At 48.2% G+C, this 26,648-nt stretch overlaps 1 protein-coding gene across 1 annotated transcript in view; it reads right to left on the reverse strand.

The window, feature by feature from the left end:
• Positions 1 to 26,648, reverse strand: part of LOC119783698 (netrin receptor DCC-like) — a 126,658-nt gene that overhangs the window by 49,587 nt on the left and 50,423 nt on the right. Inside the window, exons 2-4 of the mRNA XM_038285340.1 lie at positions 16,115 to 16,471; positions 11,023 to 11,310; positions 2,114 to 2,264 (exon numbers count right to left, since the gene is read on the reverse strand). Of these exons, the coding sequence (XP_038141268.1) occupies positions 2,114 to 2,264; positions 11,023 to 11,310; positions 16,115 to 16,471 (796 nt within the window). The remainder of the gene's footprint in view (positions 1 to 2,113; positions 2,265 to 11,022; positions 11,311 to 16,114; positions 16,472 to 26,648) is intronic.

Raw genomic sequence — 26,648 nt, forward strand, 5'->3', positions numbered from 1 at the left:
AGTTTACTTTGACTAGGCCAAAGGCTGCTTAGCCTCCTGCAAACATCGCCCTCTGCAGGATCATTGAACCCAACTTTCATTTCTGATTTAGGTAAAAATATTTTACTGTGAAAAGTTTAAACTTTTATTTTAATTTAAAAGTCTGGTTTTACTTAAGTTTAATGACAGAGTCAGACTTTTATTCTATTATAATAATGTAGAAAAACTTCTGCAATGATTTTACTCATGAGAGACGGAAGATGTAAGAACAACAGATGCGTCTTCAGTGCAGAACGTAAACAGCAAGACATGAACAGCATTACGAGACGGCGTGACACAAACGGCGTGACGCAAACAGCGTGACACAAACGGGGTGACACAAACGGCGTGACGTAAGGCGTGACACAAACGGCGTGACCCAAACGGCGTGACATAAGGCGTGACGCAAACGGCGTGACATAAGGCGTGACACAAACGGCGTGACATAAGGCGTGACACAAACGGCGTGACATAAGGCGTGACACAAACGGTGTGACACAAACGGCGTGACGCAAACGGCGTGACGCAAACGGCGTGACCCAAACGGCGTGACGTAAGGCGTGACACAAACGGTGTGACGCAAACGGCGTGACGCAAACGGCGTGACCCAAACGGCGTGACGTAAGGCGTGACACAAACGGCGTGACCCAAACGGCGTGACGTAAGGCGTGACACAAACGGCGTGACCCAAACGGCGTGACGTAAGGCGTGACACAAACGGCGTGACCCAAACGGCGTGACGTAAGGCGTGACACAAACGGCGTGACCCAAACGGCGTGACATAAGGCGTGACACAAACGGCGTGACATAAGGAGTTACACAAACGGCCTGACGCAGATGGCTTGACACAAACGGTGTGACCCAAACGGCGTGACATAAGGCATGACACAAACGGCCTGACGCAAACGGCGTGACACAAACGGCGTGACCCAAACGGCGTGAAATAAGGCGTGACACAAACGGCCTGACGCAAACAGTGTGACACAAACGGCATGACACAAACGGCGTGACCCAAACGGCGTGACTCAAACGGCCTGACGCAAACGGCGTGACACAAACGGCCTGACGCAAACGGCGTGACATAAGGCGTGACACAAACGGCGTGACTCAAACGGCCTGACACAAACGGCGTGACACAAACGGCCTGACGCAAACGGCGTGACATAAGGCGTGACACAAACAGCGTGACTCAAACGGCCTGACGCAAACGGCGTGACCCAAACGGCGTGACCTAAGACGTGACACAAACGGCGTGACGCAAATGGCTTGACGTAAGGCGTGACGCAAACGGTGTGACCCAAACGGCGTTACATAAGGCGTGACCCAAATGGCGTGATGCAAACAGCGTGACACAAACGGCGTGACACAAACAGCGTGACGCAAACGGCGTGACACCAACGGCGTGACATAAGGCGTGACACAAACGGCGTGACTCAAACGGCTTGACGTAAACATTCTGATGTAAACGGCGTAATGTAAACGTGACGTCAATGGCGTGACATGGTGTTGTCATAGAACCTTTTGCTAAAGCTAACAGCCGTCTCTGATTAAGTCGAACAGGTTTAGCCGGAGAACGTGTCGTAAACATGGAGGTCAAAGAAACTTCTCAGATGTTAAAACTTTAACTTCTGGATTTCTGCCAAAATAAAGTTATTAAAACTTTTTTCAACTGGAACCAAACATCAGAAATGATTAAACAATTTCCTGATTTAACAGCAAATGGTTTAATGTTGGTCTGCAGTCAAAGTTGAACTGGTTTTCTGGGTGGAGAACATTCCGCCCCCTAGTGGAGTGGCAGGTGAATCACGCCATAACCATTTTCACCAGTGTAGCGTGAACTCAGGGCGTGACGTAAACGCCGCCTGGACTGTTTCACCGGATCGCTGGCGTTCAGACAGAGTTTCATCTTCCCGGTGGTTCTCCACGCTGGCGGGTCATGAGGGAAACCTCATCATTGTTACATGTTGTTTATAGCGAATGCAGAGAGTCTGGAAGCTTCCAGTGTTTGCTGGGAGATTCGAACCAGTGAACGCATCATCACCATCTCCTTCTTTAGGAACATTAGAATCTGCTCTGGGAAATCCCAAACACCCACCAGCTCTGGATGACTTCCTCTCCTCTCCTCCACTGGATGCTCGGAGTCGGGTACCCGGAGGCGGAACATTCCAGCACAGCGTCCGTTCCCAGGAGAGCCGTTACTCTGGACGGACGCTGGAGGAACTGGAGGTTCCTGCTGAGCCCAGGTTCTGAAACAGAGAGAGGAGCAGATGGAGGTGAAGATGGGAAGGAGCGTAAAGGTAAAGATCACCTCACTACGCCAAACTTTTCCTTTTCCAGAAATAATCCTCAGAACGTCTACAATGCTGCAGGAAAAGGTTTAGATTTACAGGAATAAAAACTCTTTAAATGATTGTTTAGTAAATGTTGACGAGTCCACAATCTACAAATCTTTACTTCTGGTTTTGATGCCATGGATGAAACCAAAGGACTCCAGCAGCAACAGAAGGTTAAAGGTCACATGAGATGGAGATCTGGGTTAAAGGAAAATTCAGAGTTTTCTGAACCTGAAATCAGAGAAACTGAGTTTTCGGGTTTAGAAAGAGTTTCCTCATCCTGTTTCTGTTGCCATGGTAACATCCTCCCAGAGCTAACCTGGTCAGCAGCAGGTCTGTCTCTGCCAATCAGGCCGTTTTATTTCCTGATTCAGTCAGATTTCTATCGAATGTTTGTGCATAAAAAATAATAAATAATTTACTGGGTCCATCATTAGGTTTAAAAATGATTATTAAATGTCTGTTTAATTAACAGAGAATAAATATTTCTATGGGGAGGATTCTACAGCCCAGAGCAACAATGCTGCCATTAGGGCTGTATGATGATCTGTTCTCTCTTTGCAAAGATATGAATAAATGTGGCGACTGAGTGAAATCCATCAACCTCCGTTTATTTAACTAGGATGAATAGTTGAATACTTTTTTCTCACGACAGTGCCTCAGATGGACAGAGCTGCAATAACTAACCTCCCATAGAGCTAACTGGTACCCAACGGTTCTGGTTCTGGTACCGGTACAGGATCAGAGGAGCTTAGCTTGGTTAGTGTGCAGGAATGAAAGAGAAGTATCCATGGCAACCATGCGGTATGTTCTGCCAGCTGGACCGGGGCGGCCCGACCCGGTTCCACTGAAACATCTAGAATAAAACGGCAACAGAACCCTGGTTCCTTTGAATGTTTGAAGCTGGATCATCTGAACCGAACCGGATCATCTGAGTCGAACCGGATCATCAGAACCAAACCATCTGAACCGAACCAGATCATCAGAACCGAACCGGATCATCTGAACTGAACCGGATCATCTGAACTGAACCGGATCATCTGAACCGAACCGGATCATCAGAACCAAACCATCTGAACCGAACCAGATCATCAGAACCGAACCGGATCATCTGAACTGAACCGGATCATCTGAACTGAACCGGATCATCTGAACCGAACCGGATCATCAGAACCAAACCATCTGAAGCCAGTTTATCTGCATGTCTTTTAGAGTCAGACTCCAGGCTCCCAGTGGAGGATTACTGGGCTGCACGCTGGGCCCCATCGCCGTCGTGGCTCCGCCCCCTCCCAGTAACCGGCCCAGTATAAACCCTTTAAACCCAGCTGGCTCTGGGTGAGCTCCTTAATCCAGGGGTTTCTGCTCGCTGGAGGCTGAAACTTCAAGCTTTCATCTGAAAAATACGACCCGAGGACTCAGATGCACTTCTAGTAGATCTGGTTCTACCTCCCTGCCGTTTGGCCCCGGGGCCAGGAGCCCCGCAGCGAGGGCACGATGGGAGGTTTCCCAGGGCGCAGTGGATGGAGCGAGGAGTTGCCTCCCTGCTGTGTTTAAGGCCCAGAAAGTCAGGGGCCCCGGGCAGCCCTCATCAGGGGCCCCCACCCGTCTCTATGAAGTTTATTCAGGAGGTTCAAACAGGCTGAAGGTCAAAGGTTAACTTTTCTATAAACTCGCCGCTCTGCATTTAAAATCTAAACTATAAACAGACTGAAGGATTAATCCAACCACTTTTGTGTTTCATCACATTAAGTTACTTTAACGCAGTTATTTAATGTCCTGTGGGGCTAAGATTAAAAACAGCTGATTTAACTAAATATGATCCAGTAAAAACTGAACGCATCATCTGCTACCTTCAGGGAGAAAACCTTTTTAGATTCAATATGAAAATAAAAAAACACTCAATTTAACAAAACCAACAATTAAATACTTTGAAAACAAGAACAAATAAAAAGTTTCACAAAACATAAAGATTATTGAAAATGTAATAAATAAAGAAATCATTATTGCCTCAATTAAAACCTGAATAGAGTAAAAAAGAATAGATACAATAAAAAAACTGGAAAGGTAAAAAATAGAATGACGATATTTCCCTTCACAATAGAGTAGAATAAGAACAGAGGGAGGGAACAGAGGAAGGGAACAGAGGGAGGGAACAGAGGAAGGGAACAGGGAGGTAACAGATGAAGGGAACAGAGGAAGGGAACAGATGAAGGGAACAGAGGAAGGGAACAGAGGAAGGGAACAGATGAAGGGAACAGAGGAAGGGAACAGATGAAGGGAACAGAGGAAGGGAACAGGGAGGGAACAGGGAGGGAACAGATGAAGGGAACAGATGAAGGGAACAGAGGAAGGGAACAGGGAGGGAACAGATGAAGGGAACAGATGAAGGGAACAGAGGAAGGGAACAGAGGGAGGGAACAGATAAAGGGAACAGAGGGAGGGAACAGGGAGGTAACAGATGAAGGGAACAGAGGAAGGGAACAGATGAAGGGAACAGAGGAAGGGAACAGATGAAGGGAACAGAGGAAGGGAACAGGGAGGGAACAGATGAAGGGAACAGATGAAGGGAACAGAGGAAGGGAACAGAGGGAGGGAACAGATAAAGGGAACAGAGGGAGGGAACAGATAAAGGGAACAGATGAAGGGAACAGATGAAGGGACCAGAGGGAGGGAACAGATAAAGGGAACAGAGGAAGGGAACAGATGAAGGGAACAGAGGAAGGGAACAGATGAAGGGAACAGAGGAAGGGAACAGGGAGGGAACAGGGAGGGAACAGATGAAGGGAACAGAGGAAGGGAACAGAGGAAGGGAACAGATGAAGGGAACAGAGGAAGGGAACAGATGAAGGGAACAGAGGAAGGGAACAGGGAGGGAACAGGGAGGGAACAGATGAAGGGAACAGAGGAAGGGAACAGAGGAAGGGAACAGATGAAGGGAACAGAGGAAGGGAACAGAGGAAGGGAACAGAGGAAGGGAACAGATGAAGGGAACAGAGGAAGGGAACAGAGGAAGGGAACAGATGAAGGGAACAGATGAAGGGAACAGAGGAAGGGAACAGAGGAAGGGAACAGATGAAGGGAACAGAGGAAGGGAACAGATGAAGGGAACAGAGGAAGGGAACAGGGAGGGAACAGGGAGGGAACAGATGAAGGGAACAGATGAAGGGAACAGAGGAAGGGAACAGGGAGGGAACAGATGAAGGGAACAGATGAAGGGAACAGAGGAAGGGAACAGAGGGAGGGAACAGATAAAGGGAACAGAGGGAGGGAACAGGGAGGTAACAGATGAAGGGAACAGAGGAAGGGAACAGATGAAGGGAACAGAGGAAGGGAACAGGGAGGGAACAGATGAAGGGAACAGATGAAGGGAACAGAGGAAGGGAACAGAGGGAGGGAACAGATAAAGGGAACAGAGGGAGGGAACAGATAAAGGGAACAGATGAAGGGAACAGATGAAGGGACCAGAGGGAGGGAACAGATAAAGGGAACAGAGGAAGGGAACAGATGAAGGGAACAGAGGAAGGGAACAGAGGAAGGGAACAGGGAGGGAACAGATGAAGGGAACAGATGAAGGGAACAGATGAAGGGAACAGAGGGAGGGAACAGATAAAGGGAATAGAGGAAGGGAACAGATGAAGGGAACAGAGGAAGGGAACAGGGAGGGAACAGATGAAGGGAACAGAGGAAGGGAACAGAGGGAGGGAACAGATGAAGGGAACAGAGGAAGGGAACAGAGGGAGGGAACAGAGGGAGGGAACAGATAAAGGGAACAGATGAAGGGAACAGATGAAGGGAACAGATGAAGGGAACAGATGAAGGGAACAGAGGGAGGGAACAGAGGGAGGGAACAGATGAAGGGAACAGAGGAAGGGAACAGGGAGGGAACAGAGGAAGGGAACAGATGAAGGGAACAGAGGAAGGGAACAGGGAGGGAACAGATAAAGGGAACAGATGAAGGGAACAGATGAAGGGAACAGAGGAAGGGAACAGAGGGAGGGAACAGAGGAAGGGAACAGATGAAGGGAACAGAGGAAGGGAACAGGGAGGGAACAGATAAAGGGAACAGATGAAGGCAACAGAGGGAGGGAACAGAGGAAGGGAACAGAGGGAGGGAACATATAAAGGGAACAGAGGAAGGGAACAGAGGGAGGGAACAGATAAAGGGAACAGATGAAGGGAACAGAGGAAGGGAACAGATGAAGGGAACAGAGGGAGGGAACAGATAAAGGGAACAGATGAAGGGAACAGAGGAAGGGAACAGAGGGAGGGAACAGATAAAGGGAACAGATGAAGGGAACAGATGAAGGGAACAGAGGAAGGGAACAGAGGGAGGGAACAGATAAAGGGAACAGAGGAAGGGAACAGAGGGAGGGAACAGATAAAGGGAACAGAGGAAGGGAACAGATGAAGGGAACAGAGGAAGGGAACAGATGAAGGGAACAGAGGGAGGGAACAGAGGAAGGGAACAGAGGGAGGGAACAGATAAAGGGAACAGATGAAGGGAACAGAGGAAGGGAACAGAGGGAGGGAACAGAGGAAGGGAACAGAGGAAGGGAACAGAGGGAGGGAACAGAAGAAGGGAACAGAGGAAGGGAACAGAGGGAGGGAACATATAAAGGGAACAGATGAAGGGAACAGAGGAAGGGAACAGAGGGAGGGAACAGATAAAGGGAACAGATGAAGGGAACAGAGGAAGGGAACAGAGGGAGGGAACAGAGGAAGGGAACAGAGGGAGGGAACAGATAAAGGGAACAGATGAAGGGAACAGAGGAAGGGAACAGATGAAGGGAACAGAGGAAGGGAACAGAGGGAGGGAACATATAAAGGGAACAGATGAAGGGAACAGAGGAAGGGAACAGAGGGAGGGAACAGATAAAGGGAACAGATGAAGGGAACAGAGGAAGGGAACAGAGGGAGGGAACAGAGGAAGGGAACAGAGGGAGGGAACAGAGGGAGGGAACAGAGGAAGGGAACAGAGGAAGGGAACAGAGGGAGGGAACAGAGGAAGGGAACAGAGGAAGGGAACAGAGGGAGGGAACAGAGGAAGGGAACAGAGGGAGGGAACAGATAAAGGGAACAGAGGAAGGGAACAGAGGAAGGGAACAGAGGGAGGGAACAGAGGAAGGGAACAGAGGGAGGGAACAGATAAAGGGAACAGATGAAGGGAACAGATGAAGGGAACAGAGGAAGGGAACAGAGGGAGGGAACAGATAAAGGGAACAGATGAAGGGAACAGAGGGAGGGAACAGATAAAGGGAACAGATGAAGGGAACAGAGGAAGGGAACAGAGGAAGGGAACAGAGGGAGGGAACAGAGGGAGGGAACAGAGGAAGAGAACAGAGGGAGGGAACAGAGGGAGGGAACAGAGGGAGGGAACAGATGAAGGGAACAGATCAAGGGAACAGATGAAGGGAACAGAGGGAGGGAACAGAGGGAGGGAACAGATGAAGGGAACAGAGGAAGGGAACAGAGGAAGGGAACAGAGGAAGGGAACAGATGAAGGGAACAGAGGAAGGGAACAGGGGAAGGGAACAGATGAAGGGAACAGATGAAGGGAACAGATAAAGGGAACAGAGGAAGGGAACAGAGGAAGGGAACAGATGAAGGGAACAGAGGAAGGGAACAGAGGGAGAGAACAGAGGGAGGGAACAGATGAAGGGAACAGAGGAAGGGAACAGAGGAAGGGAACAGAGGGAGGGAACAGAGGGAGGGAACAGAGGGAGGGAACAGAGGAAGGGAACAGAGGGAGGGAACAGATAAAGGGAACAGATGAAGGGAACAGAGGAAGGGAACAGAGGGAGGGAACAGAGGAAGGGAACAGAGGAAGGGAACAGAGGGAGGGAACAGATAAAGGGAACAGATGAAGGGAACAGATGAAGGGAACAGATGAAGGGAACAGAGGGAGGGAACAGATAAAGGGAACAGATGAAGGGAACAGATGAAGGGAACAGAGGAAGGGAACAGAGGGAGGGAACAGAGGGAGGGAACAGATAAAGGGAACAGATGAAGGGAACAGATGAAGGGAACAGAGGAAGGGAACAGAGGGAGGGAACAGATGAAGGGAACAGATGAAGGGAACAGATGAAGGGAACAGAGGAAGGGAACAGAGGAAGGGAACAGAGGGAGGGAACAGATGAAGGGAACAGAGGAAGGGAACAGAGGGAGGGAACAGAGGGAGGGAACAGAGGAAGGGAACAGAGGGAGGGAACAGAGGAAGGGAACAGAGGGAGGGAACAGAGGGAGGGAACAGAGGAAGGGAACAGAGGAAGGGAACAGAGGGAGGGAACAGAGGAAGGGAACAGAGGAAGGGAACAGAGGGAGGGAACAGATAAAGGGAACAGATGAAGGGAACAGAGGAAGGGAACAGAGGAAGGGAACAGAGGGAGGGAACAGATGAAGGGAACAGATGAAGGGAACAGAGGAAGGGAACAGAGGGAGGGAACAGATAAAGGGAACAGATAAAGGGAACAGATGAAGGGAACAGAGGAAGGGAACAGAGGAAGGGAACAGAGGAAGGGAACAGATAAAGGGAACAGATAAAGGGAACAGATGAAGGGAACAGATGAAGGGAACAGAGGAAGGGAACAGAGGGAGGGAACAGAGGGAGGGAACAGATGAAGGGAACAGATGAAGGGAACAGAGGAAGGGAACAGAGGAAGGGAACAGATGAAGGGAACAGATGAAGGGAACAGAGGAAGGGAACAGAGGAAGGGAACAGATGAAGGGAACAGAGGAAGGGAACAGAGGAAGGGAACAGAGGAAGGGAACAGATGAAGGGAACAGATGAAGGGAACAGATGAAGGGAACAGAGGAAGGGAACAGAGGAAGGGAACAGATGAAGGGAACAGATGAAGGGAACAGAGGAAGGGAACAGAGGAAGGGAACAGAGGAAGGGAACAGCTGAAGGGCACAGTGGTTGTCTTGCTAATATTAATACAATTGTGAGTTCAGATGGAAACATTGATAAAAGATGTAATGGAGATCAGGAAGGGCTTTAAGATCTGAACTGGTTTCCAGTAATGGAGGACGTTTCAGTCCGCTGGTCCAACTGGGATTCTTGATGAAGGACTTTGGGGATCTAAAGAAAAATAATTGCTCCACAAGAACAGAGAAGCTTTCAGGAAGCAAGGTGCATAAAGCTGTTTTCTATTAATAATCTGGAGGCGAAGGATCTTTACTATTTTTCCTCGTTTCCAAACCTGGAAAGTAGCAAAGATCTTTCTGGTCATTTGAAGAAGTGGTTGTTAGCAGGAAATCTGTGGTTGAAGCACCGGCTGATGATAGGTTACATCAAATGATTATCTAAAGCTGGAGAAAGAAGCTTAGCCACAGCGCTCTATATCTGGAGCCCAACAAAAGACTTTTATGACTCTGCAGCTGCTGGAAGCTGTCGAGGAACAACGGCTGACGGCTTTAATCACAGCTTAACGCTGTTTCTATGCAGGTCTAAGAAGCTCCTGACGTCCCGCAGACGCCTCAGCCAACGCCGCCGTCACCAGTCAGCTACCCAGTGAGACCAGTGAGTAAATCAGCACATTTCCAGAGAGGAAGGAGCTGCAGAAACCAAAGATGATTCAGATGATTCAGATGATTCAGATCATTCAGATGATTCAGATGATTCAGATGATTCAGATCATTCAGTTGATTCAGATGATTCAGATGATTCAGATCATTCAGATCATTCAGTTGATTCAGATGATTCAGATGATTCAGATCATTCAGATCATTCAGATGATTCAGATGATTCAGATGATTCAGATGATTCAGATGATTCAGATGATTCAGATGGTTCAGATGATTCAGATGATTCAGATGATTCAGATGATTCAGATGATTCAGATGATTCAGATGATTCAGATGGTTCAGATGATTCAGATGATTCAGATGATTCAGATGGTTCAGATGATTCAGATGATTCAGATGATTCAGATGATTCAGATGATTCAGATGGTTCAGATGATTCAGATGATTCAGATGATTCAGATGATTCAGATGATTCAGATGATTCAGATGATTCAGATGGTTCAGATGATTCAGATGATTCAGATGATTCAGAGCTCCATCTGTGAGGCGCTGACTGCTGCAGCAGGAGGATAGAAATGGAAACGCATCAGAGCGTTTCTGCCAATAAAACAAGAGGAGACACCTGCTCCATGACAGCAGCCTGAGAAGCAGCACCTGGAAGAACATCAGAGGTTCATCCTAAAATAAAAAGCTTCAGGTCCATCAGGAACCCGCTGTCCACCGTCAGGGCCAGTGGGACGGTCAGAGAGAGACTGGGGACCTACTGGGAAACTGGTTCAACCAGCTAACGGTTCTCTGGTGGAAGGACAGCTCCAGCCTGCTATCCGAGGTTCTGATTAGACCCTGAGACCCGAACCTGGATCTGAAGGAGCTGCTCTTCTTCCTCAGTGACCAGCTGAAGCCAGCATTGACCCGTCTGGGTGCTCCCAGTTCCTCCCAGTTCCCCCACTGGGAACCACTGCAGGAGAACCTCCTAGGTCCAGCTCAGGGAGGAGGACGTGGGCCAGCAGAAAATCTCAGACTGGCTGAGCTTTGGTGACTCAGCACTGAGTCACAGAACCGCAGCAGAACAGGAGGAGTCTGGTGGAACCAGTGGACCTCTCTGGACCCGTCCAGGTGGGGATAAAGTTCCCAGCAGGTTCCTTACCTGGGAGAACTCGGAGTTCAGCGTCCGTACCGGTCCTGGTGCTGCCGGGGTTATCGGCCAGGCAGCGGTAAGTGGCCGAGTCCGGCGGCTGGACCCGGCTGACCTGCAGAGAGCCGGACGGCAGCACCGCCAGCCGGGATTCGAGTTGGAAGTTCAGCGGCAGGTCGTCTCGGTTCTTCTGCCAGCGTATGACGGGGGTGGGGTCGCCTGAGACCTCGCAGCGCAGCAGGGCGGTGTCGCCGATGAACGAGGAGACCGAGTCAGTGGGAACAATCACCCTGAGCGGGCCTGAAAACACAACCAACAGAAGAAGAAAAGGTCACCTGGTCAGATGATGAGATGATTCTGGAGCGACTGCTTGGTTGGAAGGAAAACCTGGCGCCACACGGCTGAGACTCCTGCTCCGAACACAGATTGATCCAGTTCCATTCAAGAAATAAACCCATAATGTCATTGTGGTCACAACAGGCTATGGCAAGCCATTTGTTATTTATTATTTTACTGAATATATATTTCTGATATCTGCAATAACTTTTTATTTTAAATAAAACGACATTCTTCATATCTAGAATAAACATTCTGCCTTTGCCCGCCTGGTTCCAGTCCTTCCTGCAGGAACCGCAGGAGTCCAGGCAGAACCAGCTGATCCCAGAGCTGCATTTCTAACCAACATCGATTCACCAGGAGAACGAGGAGCTCAGCATGGAGCACCAGGTCTGGAGGAGGAAACACGGAGAGACGAGGAGGAGCAGGAGCACTTCCATCTGACAGCGACAGGAGGCTCCTCCTCTCCTCCAGGAGGATGTGGAGGACTTTAACAGAAGCTGGTCATTTTCTCCTCCATGTTGCTCTGAGACGCGGCGCCCAATGAAATGATGGAATCAGATCAAATGGAAAGCGAGCAGCAGGCCTCGCCACGTTCAGACTGTGTTTAATGGGAAAATGAAATCTGACAGGTTGTTTCAGCCTGACAGCCAAACGCTGCAGCTTCTCTGAAGCAAAGCATTCTGGGAAAATGTCACGACTGTTAGGAAGCAGCAGAAACACCATGAAGAGGAGTTCAGTGTTTTCTGCTCATTGTTCTCCTAAATCATTTATCATTCCTTTAGGCTGCCGACCAATCAGCTTCCTCCGCCTCCCTCTGACTGACACTTAACAACACACCCCCCCTCTCTGTCCAGGGTGGACCCCTCCTCTCTGTCCAGGGTGGACCCCCCCTCTCTGTCCAGGGTGGACCCCTCCTCTCTGTCCAGGGTGGACCCCCCCTCTCTGTCCAGGGTGGACCCCCCCTCTCTGTCCAGGGTGGACCCCTCCTCTCTGTCCAGGGTGGACCCCTCCTCTCTGTCCAGGGTGGACCCCCCCTCTCTGTCCAGGGTGGACCCCTCCCCCTCTCTGTCCAGGGTGGATCCCTCCTCTCTGTCCAGGGTGGACCCCCCCCTCTCTGTCCAGGGTGGACCCCTCCTCTCTGTCCAGGGTGGACCCCCCCTCTCTGTCCAGGGTGGACCCCTCCTCTCTGTCCAGGGTGGACCCCTCCCCCTCTCTGTCCAGGGTGGACCCCCCCCTCTCTGTCCAGGGTGGACCCCCTCCTCTCTGTCCAGGGTGGACCCCTCCTCTCTGTCCAGGGTGGACCCCCCCTCTCTGTCCAGGGTGGACCCCTCCCCCTCTCTGTCCAGGGTGGATCCCTCCTCTCTGTCCAGGGTGGACCCCCCCTCTCTGTCCAGGGTGGACCCCCCCTCTCTGTCCAGGGTGGATCCCTCCTCTCTGTCCAGGGTGGACCCCTCCTCTCTGTCCAGGGTGGACCCCCCCTCTCTGTCCAGGGTGGATCCCTCCTCTCTGTCCAGGGTGGACCCCTCCTCTCTGTCCAGGGTGGACCCCTCCTCTCTGTCCAGGGTGGACCCCCCCTCTCTGTCCAGGGTGGATCCCTCCTCTCTGTCCAGGGTGGACCCCCCCTCTCTGTCCAGGGTGGACCCCTCCTCTCTGTCCAGGGTGGACCCCTCCTCTCTGTCCAGGGTGGACCCCTCCTCCTCTCTGTCCAGGGTGGACCCCCCCTCTCTGTCCAGGGTGGACCCCCCCTCTCTGTCCAGGGTGGACCCCTCCTCTCCTGGAGATAGACCCCAGCACCCCCTCACCACCCGAGGGATAAAGTTGAGGGAAAATGAATGGAGGGATAAAATGATTTAATGTTTTATTGAATTTTGACACTCATTTCCCTCCATACTCCCCCCCCCCCCCCACGCACACATTCTATTTAAAAAATTGAAAATTTAAAAAAATGTTGCTTTAAAAAAATCAAAGCTCATTTATTATTCCAGCTCCTTTTCTTACTTAGTGAAGAAAAATGAAAATGATGGAATAATGGAAGATGGGGGGGGGGGTTAATGTCTTTGATGTAACAGACGGCGTCGGTGTTTTAGGTTCTGATCAAACAGTGATGCTGAATTAATGAAACATCGGCTCCACTTCAAACCTCCTTTACGTCACATTTCTACTGAACTAAACGTCTTCATAACTAGGAGCTAACTAGCATCTCTGATTCGCTGATCCATCGCTAAAGATGATAAAACTTTACATAGTTTCATGTATTTGATCATTTTTAGAAATAACTTTTATGTTATTTAGTAACAGATCATGAATTCAAAGATCTGCGGTCTAGATAGGTTCTCAGGTTCTCAGATACCCCCCCCCCCTGCATCAGATAATGCGTTTAAATCTACGGGAACCATCATAACCGCGATAAACAGCCAAATGTTTCCTAAAGCTGGATTTCAAGTCATTACAGAAAGAGAAGATGAAGCTGCTTCCTCAAAACAATGAAAGCAGTTTCAGGTCAGACACTGAATCTGTCGGACCTGACCTGGACAGTGAAACCGGAGCAAAGCCTGAAGACGCCTGCATGCAGGTCCTCCGCAGCCTCAGCTTCTCTGACATCATCACATATCTGAGGCGACGGCGACGCTGCTGTGAATGAGCCTGATGTTCAGCTGCTGTCTGCTCCTGTTTGGATCACAGAACCGCCTGCAGCTGCAGAACCAGAGTTAGCTCTGTGGTCCCTCAGCTATGTAGCTAATCCAGCTTCCTGTGCTCATTTCATCCCACCCTCTGAAAGGCCAACGATGTCTTCTCCATCTTCCTTACCGACTCAGAGTAACCGTGGTAACCAACCCAGCAGGCAGGAAGCTTTTACCGTGGGACCATCAGGATTTCCTTTCTCCTATTCTAGATCCTCAGAGTCAGCTGCTAATTAGGATCTGGTGATACGCTGGTCTTTGCAGGAACAAGGCTCAGGTTATCCTGAGCTATCTCTATAGTTCTGCTGCTATAGGCTTAGACTGCTGGAGGACATAGGGACCCCTTTTTCATCATTCTGCTTCATTCTATCTCTATTCTCCCACTCTGCAGAATCTGTTAGTTCAATCTCTAACGTTCTGCTCTCTCTGCTTTTTCTCATAGTAGCTTCATCTGGTCTGTTCCTGTTTGGCTGTGACTCCATCCTGGAGAGAAATATCAGCTGTGCTGCTGCCATCAACACCTTTGTTTCTAGATGTTGGAGCTTGGCCTGTTTTCCAGTGTAGTCCTGTTTCTCTGACTGTGACTAACTGGATGTGCTCTCTTCATCCTCTGACATGGGAGCTGGCTCGGAGCTCGTCTGCCTGGCTGTGTGTTTCCTGGACGGGGCCGCCTGTGGAGCTGGTTGACAGTTGCCTTTTGTATCTATGCTTCTTTTTCTATGTCTGCTTCTGTCTCCTTGAACCCCAGTGGGCCTCAGCAGATGGCCGCTCACACTGAGCCTGGTTCTGCTGGAGGTTTCTTCCTGTTCAAAGGGAGTTTTTCCTCTCCACTGTCGCTACAAGCATGCTTAGTGTGAGGGATTGCTGAAGAGTCAATGAGTCGATGCAATCAGCTGGTTTTCCTTAGATAGAAAACTTTGAATCAATCTGACTGGATGATCTGGTTGATTTGTTTCTATAAAGTGACCTGAGATGAGGTGATGATGATGATGATGATTTTTAATGAAATTCAAACATAGAATAACTTCTCAACTAAAGTCATTAAAATGTTTTTTAACAGTTTAGTGTTTAAAGTTAAAGTTTTGATGTGAATCTTCTGGCAGAGCGTCGCTACTAGAAGCTTTAATTCTGCTCCGTTAGAACCGTGTGTTCTAGATCTGTAACTGAGGAGTCGCCGTGGAAACCGAGCGCTTTGAATCAAAGGCGTAGAAAAGATGCTTAGATGAGCAGATTAAATGCAGCTCTGCCGTTATCACAGGTTACAGCAGGTGTTCTAGAATCAGCAGATCCCAGCAGCGCAGAACAAACGCTGTAAACGTTTATAAAGTTAGTCTGAAGCCGTTAATCCAGCAGAAACAATCAGATTATCTGCTGCAAACTGTAGAACCTAAAGGTTCTTCTAGAACTGGGCTCAGTCTACGGGTCTTTGGGTTCAGGACTCGGGTCAGTCTTGGACCACCTCCTCCCTGACACGGCTGGCCCTCCGATGGAACCAACATCTGATTCAGGTTTAATCCCAGTCTGGTTAAATCCAGGGGATTATCTCTGGTGGCTTTAGTGTGGAAACAAAGGATGTACGGTTAAAGATGAGGACCTTTAAGATTAGATGAACATTATAGATTATATTAAAATACACGCTGTAATAACCCAACGCTCTAAACTCTCATTTTCCAGGATTACCAGCTGCCGTGTTGGTAGCGCTCAGCGACAGGCGCGGCGCCGTGTCGGACACGCCAAGCCCGTGTTCTCCTCAGGCCAGGTGAACTAGCAGGGAGCAGATTATGTTGCTGCTAGTTGAGACCAAAGCTGTGAACTTCCATCCAGCTGCTGCTGAAGCACTTAAGCCTCCTGCTGTATTAATGTGCTCCATAAACTGTATTGATCTGAAGCCACGGAGCACTTTGGAAATGACATTACAGGTGACTCCATTAAATGGATGCGAGCAGAGAGGCAGAATGTTAAACCGCTCCGACGCGGCGGCAGAACCGCCAAGGGCGGGTCAAGGTGTGGTCCAACGCCGCCCTACAGCTCAGCCGCTGCCAGCTAAGATGAGCTAGCGTCCAATAGCAGGACAGGAGTCTTACCGGCCACGGTGACCCTGGCGGTCCGACTCACGATGCTCCCCAGTCCTTCCAGTGTGGCCAGGCACTGGTACTGTCCTTCATCCGGCCGGTGGTGCCGTGAGTGGACCACGTTCTGGACCATCAGCGTTCCGTTTTCCAGCTGTGTTCGCCTCTCGTCCACCACCGTGCTCAGCAGCACTCCGTCTTTACGCCACTTGATGGACGGAGGTCCCGCCGCCGCGTCCGTTTGGGCCTGGCAGTCCAGCTGCAGCACGCCGCCTCGCACCGTTACCGTGTCCTGAGGCTCCAGGCTGAAGCTGAAGTCCACAAAGTTCGGACTCGATGATGACAGGGAGGAAGAGGACGAAGCATCTGAGGCTGTGGACAGAGCAGGAGAAAAAGACAGACGTTAGAAGACAGCCGCAGGCAGAGATCAACGCATCCTGATGAAGACAAGCTCAACTGGACCAGAACCGACCAGGTGCTGTTCACCACCCTGGACCGGTTCAATGTTCTCCATCAGAACCAGTTCTGATCTGTTCCTCACATTTATCTGCCGTCCACAGCAGCTGGACAGACTGCAGGAGACTGTGGACGGAACTCTGTTAAAACTGCTAACCCTGCTAAAGATGCTAACCCTGCTAAAGATGCTAACCCTTCTAACCCTGCTAACTCTGTTAAAGCTGCTAACTCTGTTAACCCTGTTAAAGATGCTAACCCTGCTAACCCTGTTAAAGATGCTAACCCTGCTAACCCTGTTAAAGATGCTAACCCTGCTAACCCTGTTAAAGATGCTAACACTGCTAACCCTGTTAAAGCTGGCAACACTGCTAACCTTGCTAAAGATGCTAACTCTGCTACCTCTGCTAACATTGCTAATGCTAACCCAGGATTTCTGGCTTTAATCTTCCAGCTCTTCAGTTTTTAGTTTAGTTTCACTGAAGCACATCTAAACCATAACCCTAAACACTACATGAATCAATGCGTGTACCTGATGTATAAAATGCCCATACCTCATGACTCCAGGCTTATTTTGGCTCTTTCTGAATTTAATCCGTTAAATCAGGAGATCCGATGGTTCTGCGCCCTTTCACCTGAGAGAGCAGGCATCCCTGGAGGGAGCCTTCAGCCAACAACCAAACAACCTGGAGACCATCCAGGACCTGAGACCTTCCAGGACCTGAGGCCTTCCAGGACCTGAGACCTTCCAGGACCTGAGGCCTTCCAGGACCTGATGCTTTCCAGGACCCGAGACCTTCCAGGACCCGAGGCCTTCCAGGACCTGATGCTTTCCAGGACCCGAGACCTTCCAGGACCCGAGACCTTCCAGGACCTGAGGCCTTCCAGGACCTGAGACTTTCCAGGACCTGAGACCTTCCAGGACCTGAGGCCTTCCAGGACCTGAGACCTTCCAGGACCTGAGACCTTCCAGGACCTGAGGCCTTCCAGGACCTGAGACCTTCCAGGACCTGAGACCTTCCAGGACCTGAGACCTTCCAGGACCTGAGGCCTTCCAGGACCTGAGACCTTCCAAATGAACGTTTTGTTGAACAGTTCTTCCTGTTGGCCTTGAAGACCACCATGGCCGCCAATCCAACGCCTCTTCCTGTCTTTGATCAGCTCCACTGTTTCCTGCAGCAGATTGAGGATCAGAACCTTGAAATGCTGAATCCTGGAACCTTCTGAGGTGGACCTGCCCTCCAGCAGGACCCGCCATCCTCTGCTGGCTAACTCCTCCTTCCTGTCTTTGCTTTCATTGTTCGTGTCCTTCATGCGGCGGAGGATCCGGCGCCGTCATCTCTGCAGGCCTTTGATGGCGCTGCAGCTAAAAGGCTTTCATGGAGATCAGAGAGGCGGTTTGTTCAGTCAGAGCCTCGTTCAGCTTCTGCCTGAAGGAACGATGTGGAACGACTGGAGGAGGAGCAGCCCTGATGTTGGGTTCAGGAACCTCAGAGAAAGTCTGGATGTTTTCCACCTGCTTCCTTCCTTTATTCCAGGATTCATTTAAATGTGAATGAATCAGGATTATTAGCAGTTTTTGACATTTTCTACAAAATGTTTCTTTGAAATTATCGATTGCTCTTTGATCTTAAATGCTTTTTAAAAAAATTTCCTTTTAAAAAAAAAAAATTATAATAAAAATAAAACAAAAAGTTTTCCTACCCTCTGATATTTTCCCAATTTCACCCATAAATGTTCTTTTCTTTATCTGCCTCAGACTGGATAGAGATGAGCGTCTGTTCTCACTTGGTTTTATATCTGGACTTTGACTAGGCCACTGTCAGCCCGTCTCACTGGTGAACCTCCAGGTGTTCAGCCTAACACCGATGATGCCTTCAGGGACATCATTAATGCGTCACAGCGGCCTAGTCAAAGCAAAGCTGGGCCGTGGGAGGACAGCAGAGGCTGAGCTGAGGGTTAGGCCCCGTGTTGTTCGGGGCGTCGCAGTAGGCGGGGCCCTGGAAGCAGGCGGGGCCTTCAGGGAAGGAAGGATCAAACCCAGGAGAGCGACACTGAAAGGCTTCCCAGTGAAACAAAGCCTCCGTATAAATCACTTCAACATGGCCGACCACAGGTGACTGGCCCCCAACTCGCTCGTCCCAGACTCCTCCGCTCGCTCTTCATCCCTCCTCCTCCCTTTTCCTTCATGGTTTCCTCCTTATTGATCCCCCCCCATCAGTAAATCAGTGTCCTGACAGCTCAATCTTTATTCACCCCCCCACCCCCCCCCGGCAGCCTGCCCTCGTTCGCTTCATCCATTTGATGCTATCGCTCTCTGCCCGCCATCTTTCTAGAGCGAATAAAAACTGTTTAGGAACCTGAGCTGCTGGATTTCTGGTTTCATTTTTATGACGAAAACATGGCAGCTATTCATCTCAGTCTGAGGACGGCTCCTAATCATCACAGAAAAAAACCCAGTGAAGATGTTATAAAGTCAAATGAGGAACTTCCTTCCTAAATGACGATCTTTTCGATAAATCTGACGTTTGGTTATTTTTCTGTAACGTTCTTAACTTCTGATCCTGAGCTCTCGCTGTGAACACACCTCTAGGCACAGAGACCGGCCCAGGAAGGGGGTGAGTTGCCCTTTAATTATCTAGCACTAGTGTTAGCATGCTATACCCACAGATAGCTGCTTTCCTTTAACTTATATAGATTTATACCCTTATCCAGTTTGTTATATAAGCAGTAGCATGCTAGCTGGGCTGTCAGCCTACTAACATGGACCTCCAGCACTAAAGGTCTGATCGGGGCCCGCCCCTTCTTATGACATCATAATATGGCAACTCCACTCGGACAAACTTTATTGCTCCTGTTTCTTAAGAATCAAATCTCTTCTCAACATATTATTCCCTTTATTTGCTATTATTTAACGTTTCATCTGTGATCTAAAGCAGCAGAAAGTAGAAAACAATCATTGTCGGTTTTGAAGGAAAGTCCTGCTTTCTGCTAGTTAACAAGGAGACACTAAAAGCCTCAGCTTATCTTTATTATTTTTATTAAGATGTGAAAAAATTGGAACGTGTTAATAAATGACCATCGAGATTTTAGACAAATAAAACAACAGCTATTAGAAAACGAACGGTTGTTTATATGAAGTTAAAAGTAGTGTAGCTTAATCAGGCTAACTGAGCGAGCTAAAAGAGGCTAACCTGTTAGCTACAGCTAGCCACAGCTAAAAGAGACTAACCTGTTAGCTACAGCTAGCCACAGCTAAAAGAGGCTAACCTGTTAGCTACAGCTAACCACAACTAAAAGAGGCTAACCTGTTAGCTACAGCTAGCCACAGCTAAAAGAGACTAACCTGTTAGCTACAGCTAGCCACAGCTAAAAGAGGCTAACCTGTTAGCTACAGCTAGCCACAACTAAAAGAGGCTAACCTGTTAGCTACATCTAGCCACAGCTAAAAGAGGCGCTAACCTGTTAGCTACAGGTAGCCACAGCTAAAAGAGGCGCTAACCTGTTAGCTACAGCTAGCCACAGCCAAAAGAGGTGCTAACCTGTTAGCTACAGCTAGCCACAGCTAAAAGAGGCTAACCTGTTAGCTACATCTAGCCACAACTAAAAGAGGCGCTAACCTGTTAGCTACAGCTAGCCACAGCTAAAAGAGGCTAACCTGTTAGCTACATCTAGCCACAGCTAAAAGAGGCGCTAACCTGTTAGCTACAGCTAGCCACAGCTAAAAGAGGCGCTAACCTGTTAGCTACAGCTAGCCACAGCCAAAAGAGGTGCTAACCTGTTAGCTACAGGTAGCCACAGCTAAAAGAGGTGCTAACCTGTTAGCTACAGCTAGCCACAGCCAAAAGAGGCGCTAACCTGTTAGCCACAGCTAGCCACAGCTACAAGAGGCTAACCTGTTAGCTATAGCTAGCCACAGCTAAAAGAGGCTAACCTGTTAGCTACATCTAGCCACAGCTAAAAGAGGCTAACCTGTTAGCTACAGCTAGCCACAGCTAAAAGAGGCTAACCTGTTAGCTACATCTAGCCACAGCTAAAAGAGGCTAACCTGTTAGCTACAGCTAGCCACAGCTAAAAGAGGCTAACCTGTTAGCTACATCTAGCCACAGCTAAAAGAGGCTAACCTGTTAGCTACAGCTAGCCACAGCTAAAAGAGGCTAACCTGTTAGCTACATCTAGCCACAGCTAAAAGAGGCTAACCTGTTAGCTACAGCTAGCCACAGCTAAAAGAGGCTAACCTGTTAGCTACATCTAGCCACAGCTAAAAGAGGCACTAACCTGTTAGCTACAGCTAGCCACAGCTAAAAGAGGCGCTAACCTGTTAGCTACAGCTAGCCACAGCCAAAAGAGGCGCTAACCTGTTAGCTACAGGTAGCCACAGCTAAAAGAGGTGCTAACCTGTTAGCTACAGCTAGCCACAGCCAAAAGAGGCGCTAACCTGTTAGCCACAGCTAGCCACAGCTACAAGAGGCTAACCTGTTAGCTACAGCTAGCCACAGCTAAAAGAGGCTAACCTGTTAGCTACATCTAGCCACAGCTAAAAGAGGCTAACCTGTTAGCTACAGCTAGCCACAGCTAAAAGAGGCTAACCTGTTAGCTACATCTAGCCACAGCTAAAAGAGGCTAACCTGTTAGCCACAGCTAGCCACAGCTAAAAGAGGCTAACCTGTTAGCCACAGCGCTACCCAGCTGTTTATATCACGGTTCAACAGTTACTTTGTTCCAGAAACAGATTTTTTCAGTTTTGTTTTCAATCAGGTCAAACTTTATCGGTCATTAGACACGCTAACGCTACAGATGCTCCCGACTCGACACACGGACGCTGTGTGATGTTATTATCGTTGTCTGGGCAACCAAGATGTTTTCCACCATGTGGCAACGTTCAGCCAATCGTAGCGTAGCGTCACGGCAGGAAGCTGGACCCTCACAGAGCGTTCCTGATAGATTATAAACACCCAGCCTGACAGGAAGTGATGTCAGAGGTGCCACATTGCGCCTCTGCAGGCCAGATCGGCCATTTTTTTTCGCCTTTCCTTTTTATGTATTTTAAATGTTATTGAAGTTAAACCATTAAAAATTTTTTAATATAAAACCAACAAACAAATTCAGTAGATTTTAGCGTATAGATAATCTATATGAGTTTATCTACCAGCTATCAGCTGACCAGGCGCTAACAGTAACAGTTGTTCTCTGGTTAAACTCTTAATCTGAGATTATTACCGCTTCACTGCAAAAACAATTTAATTCTCAACAAATCATTTTTTCTTGGACTGAGGAGGAGTGAGAAACTTTATCAAAAGAAAAAGACAATTTTCATTTAAAACTGCGTTGTTTTATTTCAGGTGCATATTATCTAATTATCTTAATTTGAGATTATAAATATTCATCTTATTAGCGAATAATCTTATTTACCTGCTCAAATTAAGGGTAAATACACTTAATTTAAGGAGTTTGTACTTATTTCTGATGGTTTTTCGCAGTGTTCTGCTGGTTTATAGGGACGTGTTTTTCTGTAATTGCTCGGTTAAAGCCGCCTCCCTCCCTGAAATAATCAGGCAGCCTCAGCACTTAATATTCAGGCGCAGTAGAAGGAATCAAACAATGGTCCGTCGCTGCCAACAGAATCCTGCAGCATTTAACAGGACTGCAAACATGAAGCACAGAGCGACTGTAGGCAGCAGAGCCGTTTAAACCCACAGAGCTTTAAATGATGAGAGGAGGTGACAGCTGGATGGACATCAGCCAGAGCCCATGTGAACACAGACTAACAATGGCTGACACTGAGGGTTAGCGTCTGAAGGCAGGACTGCATTACCGCTCTGGATCCGGTCCAGAAACAGGAGCAGCTCCAGAGCTGCCAGCAGCTGGAGGGAAACCAGCGACTGATGGAGAGAGGAGGAACCGACCCTCCACAAACAACAGAGGGACTAAACGTAATCCTAATCCAGCTGCTGCCTCCGTTAGGATGAACCTTCACCCAGAGGGACCCGCCCACCTGTTTCTACCGGAGGACTCATCTGGGCTGAAGCCGTTCATCAGACCAAGGCCTGATCTCCTGAATCCAGGAGGAGGACTGGAGGTCTGCTCCTCTGCTGGCGTCCATCTTGGACCGAGCCTTGAAACAACATGGCGTCAGAGACTGAAGGAGCCGGAGAGTGTCCTAAAGATGCCTCAGATACGTCAGCAGGCACTTTTTATTTGGAGCACAAACACCTACAACAGCAGGAGACTCCAGCATGTCCACCCACAGCTCCTCCTCCTCCTACTGCGCTATCATCTCCTCCTCCTCCATCATCTCCTCCTCCTCCATCATCTCCTCCTCCTCCATCATCTCCTCCTCCTCCATCATCTCCTCCTCCTCCATCATCTCCTCCTCCTCCATCATCTCCTCCTCCTCCATCATCTCCTCCTCCTCCATCATCTCCTCCTGTTTCTGGAGCTCTGACCTCTCTCCTTTGAGGGAGGGACAGACCTGCCTGTGATTGGCTCCTCTGCTGTCACAGCGAGTGACATGAAGGCGAAGAGGAGCATGAATCCCAGAGGCATGATGGGTAAATATCAGTGACGGATTGGAGCGTCGTGGTTTTCAATCTGAGGAAATTCAAATTGGGAATTTGGAGACTAGCTGACATGTTTTAGATAAAACCAATTTTATGGGTATTTATTATTTCTGTGCAGTTTGGACAGAATTCATTAGACTTTTATTTGTCTATTTTGTCCCCAATAAGAACGGCTCAGATTAGGGTTAATCTGACAGTCAGGATTGGACCTGCTGCCTCCCAGTCTTTAACCAGGAAGGTCAGGGAGGAACTAGTCCTCATTGAAAACCAGATGAGCTCCTGTAACCACGGCAACATGCTGGGCCTCCACTTTTCTGGGGCGACAGAAAGTTTTGCTTCATTATTTTGTGATCAAACTGGTTAATCTGGAGCTTCCAGGATTCCTGCTTACTTTCCAACTTTAAAGTCTTTATTTTCCAGGCTCCAGGTTCCCATTTCCAGACCTTTCCAGGTTCAGAATTTACTGCAGTTCATCTCTCCATCAGGCCATCCTGGACTAATGGGAGGAAATCAAAGGAGAGACAGATTGGCTTTAACTCAGAGCCGCTGAATGTTGCAGCTCCGGATCGGCTGGAATAAAGCCGGCAGCAGCTGGACCCCCCCAGCATGAACGCTCCTGTGAGCTCCAGAGAAAAGCTTCATTAACAAGCATCACCTGTCAGCCACCATGTGTGTCTCATTGAGCGAGAGCGACCATAATCTCTGCTCTAATCTCTCAGCCCGCTCCATGCCAGCAGCTCAGAGCCATTAAGGAAACGTCCACAGAGTCCGGCTTTATTACTGCAGAGATGAAGGAGCGGAACCCGGAACATCTACAGCCTTCCTGGGAAAAACGCCACTCGTTTGCTGACTCCTTATTTCTGAGCGATCAAACAGATTATCTCTCCACGCTAACCGACGGGTCCTTTGATCCTTCCCTCTCTCTCCTCATACACTGGTATTAACACCAGTCCTTCTCCATTAGCCCACTCCCACTCAGCCTGCTGTGTTTACTGCTAATTACCCACACAGTGGGAGTGTGTGGACACTCCACCCCACTCTGCGTCTTTCTATTGTGGGAATTAAATTAACTTCTTTGACTGTTTACATAAAGCAGTAATTATACAGAATATCAACACCTCTTATCCGAAGCCTGGAGAAGGATTGAAGATAATTTATAGCTAATTAGCTGGATTAAATCCATTAACCCCACACTGCACCACCTGTATTCTAGATTAAATAATTTAACCTGACACTGCACCACCTGTATTCTAGATTAAATAATTTAACCTGACACTGCACCACCTGTATTCTAGATTAAATAATTTAACCTGACACTGCACCAACTGTATTCTAGATTACATCCATTAACCCCACACTGCACCACCTGTATTCTAGATCAAATCCATTAACCCTACACTGCACCACCTGTATTCTAGATTAAATCCATTAACCCGACACTGCACCACCTGTATTCTAGATTAAATGCATTAACCCCACACTGCACCACCTGTATTCTAGATTAAATCCATTAACCCGACACTGCACCACCTGTATTCTAGATTAAATGCATTAACCCGACACTGCACCACCTGTATTCTAGATTAAATCCATTAACCCCACACTGCACCACCTGTATTCTAGATTAAATCCATTAACCCCACGCTGCACCACCTGTATTCTGGATTAAATGCATTAACCCGACACTGCACCACCTGTATTCTAGATTAAATCCATTAACCCCACACTGCACCACCTGTATTCTAGATTAAATGCATTAACCCCACACTACACCACCTGTTTTCTAGATTAAATCCATTAACCCCACACTGCACCACCTGTATTCTAGATTAAATGCATTAACCCGACACTGCACCACCTGTATTCTAGATTAAATCCATTAACCCCACACTGCACCACCTGTATTCTAGATTAAATCCATTAACCCGACACTGCACCACCTGTATTCTAGATGAAATCCATTAACCCCACGCTGCACCACCTGTATTCTAGATTAAATGCATTAACCCCACACTGCACCACCTGTATTCTAGATTAAATGCATTAACCCCAAACTGTACCACCTGTATTCTAGATTAAATGCATTAACCCCACACTGCACCACCTGTATTCTAGATTAAATCCATTAACCCAACGCTCTACCACCTGTATTCTAGATTAAATCCATTAACCCCACACTGCACCACCTGTATTCTAGATTAAATGCATTAACCCCACACTGCACCACCTGTATTCTAGATTAAATGCATTAACCCCACACTGCATCACCTGTATTCTAGATTAGATCCATTAACCCCACACTGCACCACCTGTATTCTAGGTTAAATGCCATTAACCCAACACTGCTACCACCTGTATTCTAGATTAAATCCATTAACCCCACACTGCACCACCTGTATTCTAGATTAAATGCATTAACCCCACACTGCACCACCTGTATTCTAGATTAAATGCATTAACCCCACACTGCATCACCTGTATTCTAGATTAGATCCATTAACCCCACACTGCACCACCTGTATTCTGGGTTAAATGCATTAACCCCACACTGCACCACCTGTATTCTAGATTAAATCCATTAACCCAACGCTCCACCACCTGTATTCTAGATTAAATCCATTAACCCCACACTGCACCACCTGTATTCTAGATTAAATGCATTAACCCCACACTGCACCACCTGTATTCTAGATTAAATGAATTAACCCTACACTGCATCACCTGTATTCTAGATTAGATCCATTAACCCCACACTGCACCACCTGTATTCTGGGTTAAATGCATTAACCCCACACTGCACCACCTGTATTCTGGATTAAATGTTCACTGCATTAAAATGCTACTGCAGCAATATATAGATCTATATATAATCCTACACGGACTAATAAATACTATTTATAAAATGATCTATGTAAACTAGAGTTAAACGACCGCCTGGTTATTATAAAGACGACTGATTTGAGGCACCGGTTGTTGCAGCTTTTTTTCCATGCCCGACATCCATCTTTGCTTTTAGAGGCTAACTGGATTCTACCTAGAGCGGAGGTCCTCAACAGGGGGTCTGCACCCCCTAGGGGGTCCACGGAGGTACTGCATGGGGGTCGCGAAAGTTTTGGTTGATTAGACTTTTTTTTTATATTCTGCCCTGCATTTTTTTCCACTAATTGAAATGTCTTTAAATCCACATTATCATGAATTCAACAGACTGTAGTAAACAGATAAATGGAGGCAGAAGATGTCTTTCAGTCATCAATGCTCACATTCAGAGACAAACATCAAGCTGGGCACGGTTTCATTCACAACACCTGTCCCATCAACCAGGAATCAGCTAACTAGAGGCTATTTACAGGCTATCTTTGATAAAGCTTCTAGTTAGAGTGGCTCAGGTTATCCTTAGCTATCTCTATAGTTCTGCTGCTATAGGCTTAGACTGCTGGAGGACATACGGACCCCTTTTTCATCATTCTGCTTCATTCTATCTCTATTCTCCCACTCTGCAGAATCTGTTAGTTCAATCTCTAACGTTCTGCTCTCTC

Source organism: Cyprinodon tularosa, unplaced genomic scaffold, assembly GCF_016077235.1.
Source record: "Cyprinodon tularosa strain WSP-4 unplaced genomic scaffold, ASM1607723v1 ctg1051, whole genome shotgun sequence".
NCBI classification, from domain to species: domain Eukaryota; kingdom Metazoa; phylum Chordata; class Actinopteri; order Cyprinodontiformes; family Cyprinodontidae; genus Cyprinodon; species Cyprinodon tularosa.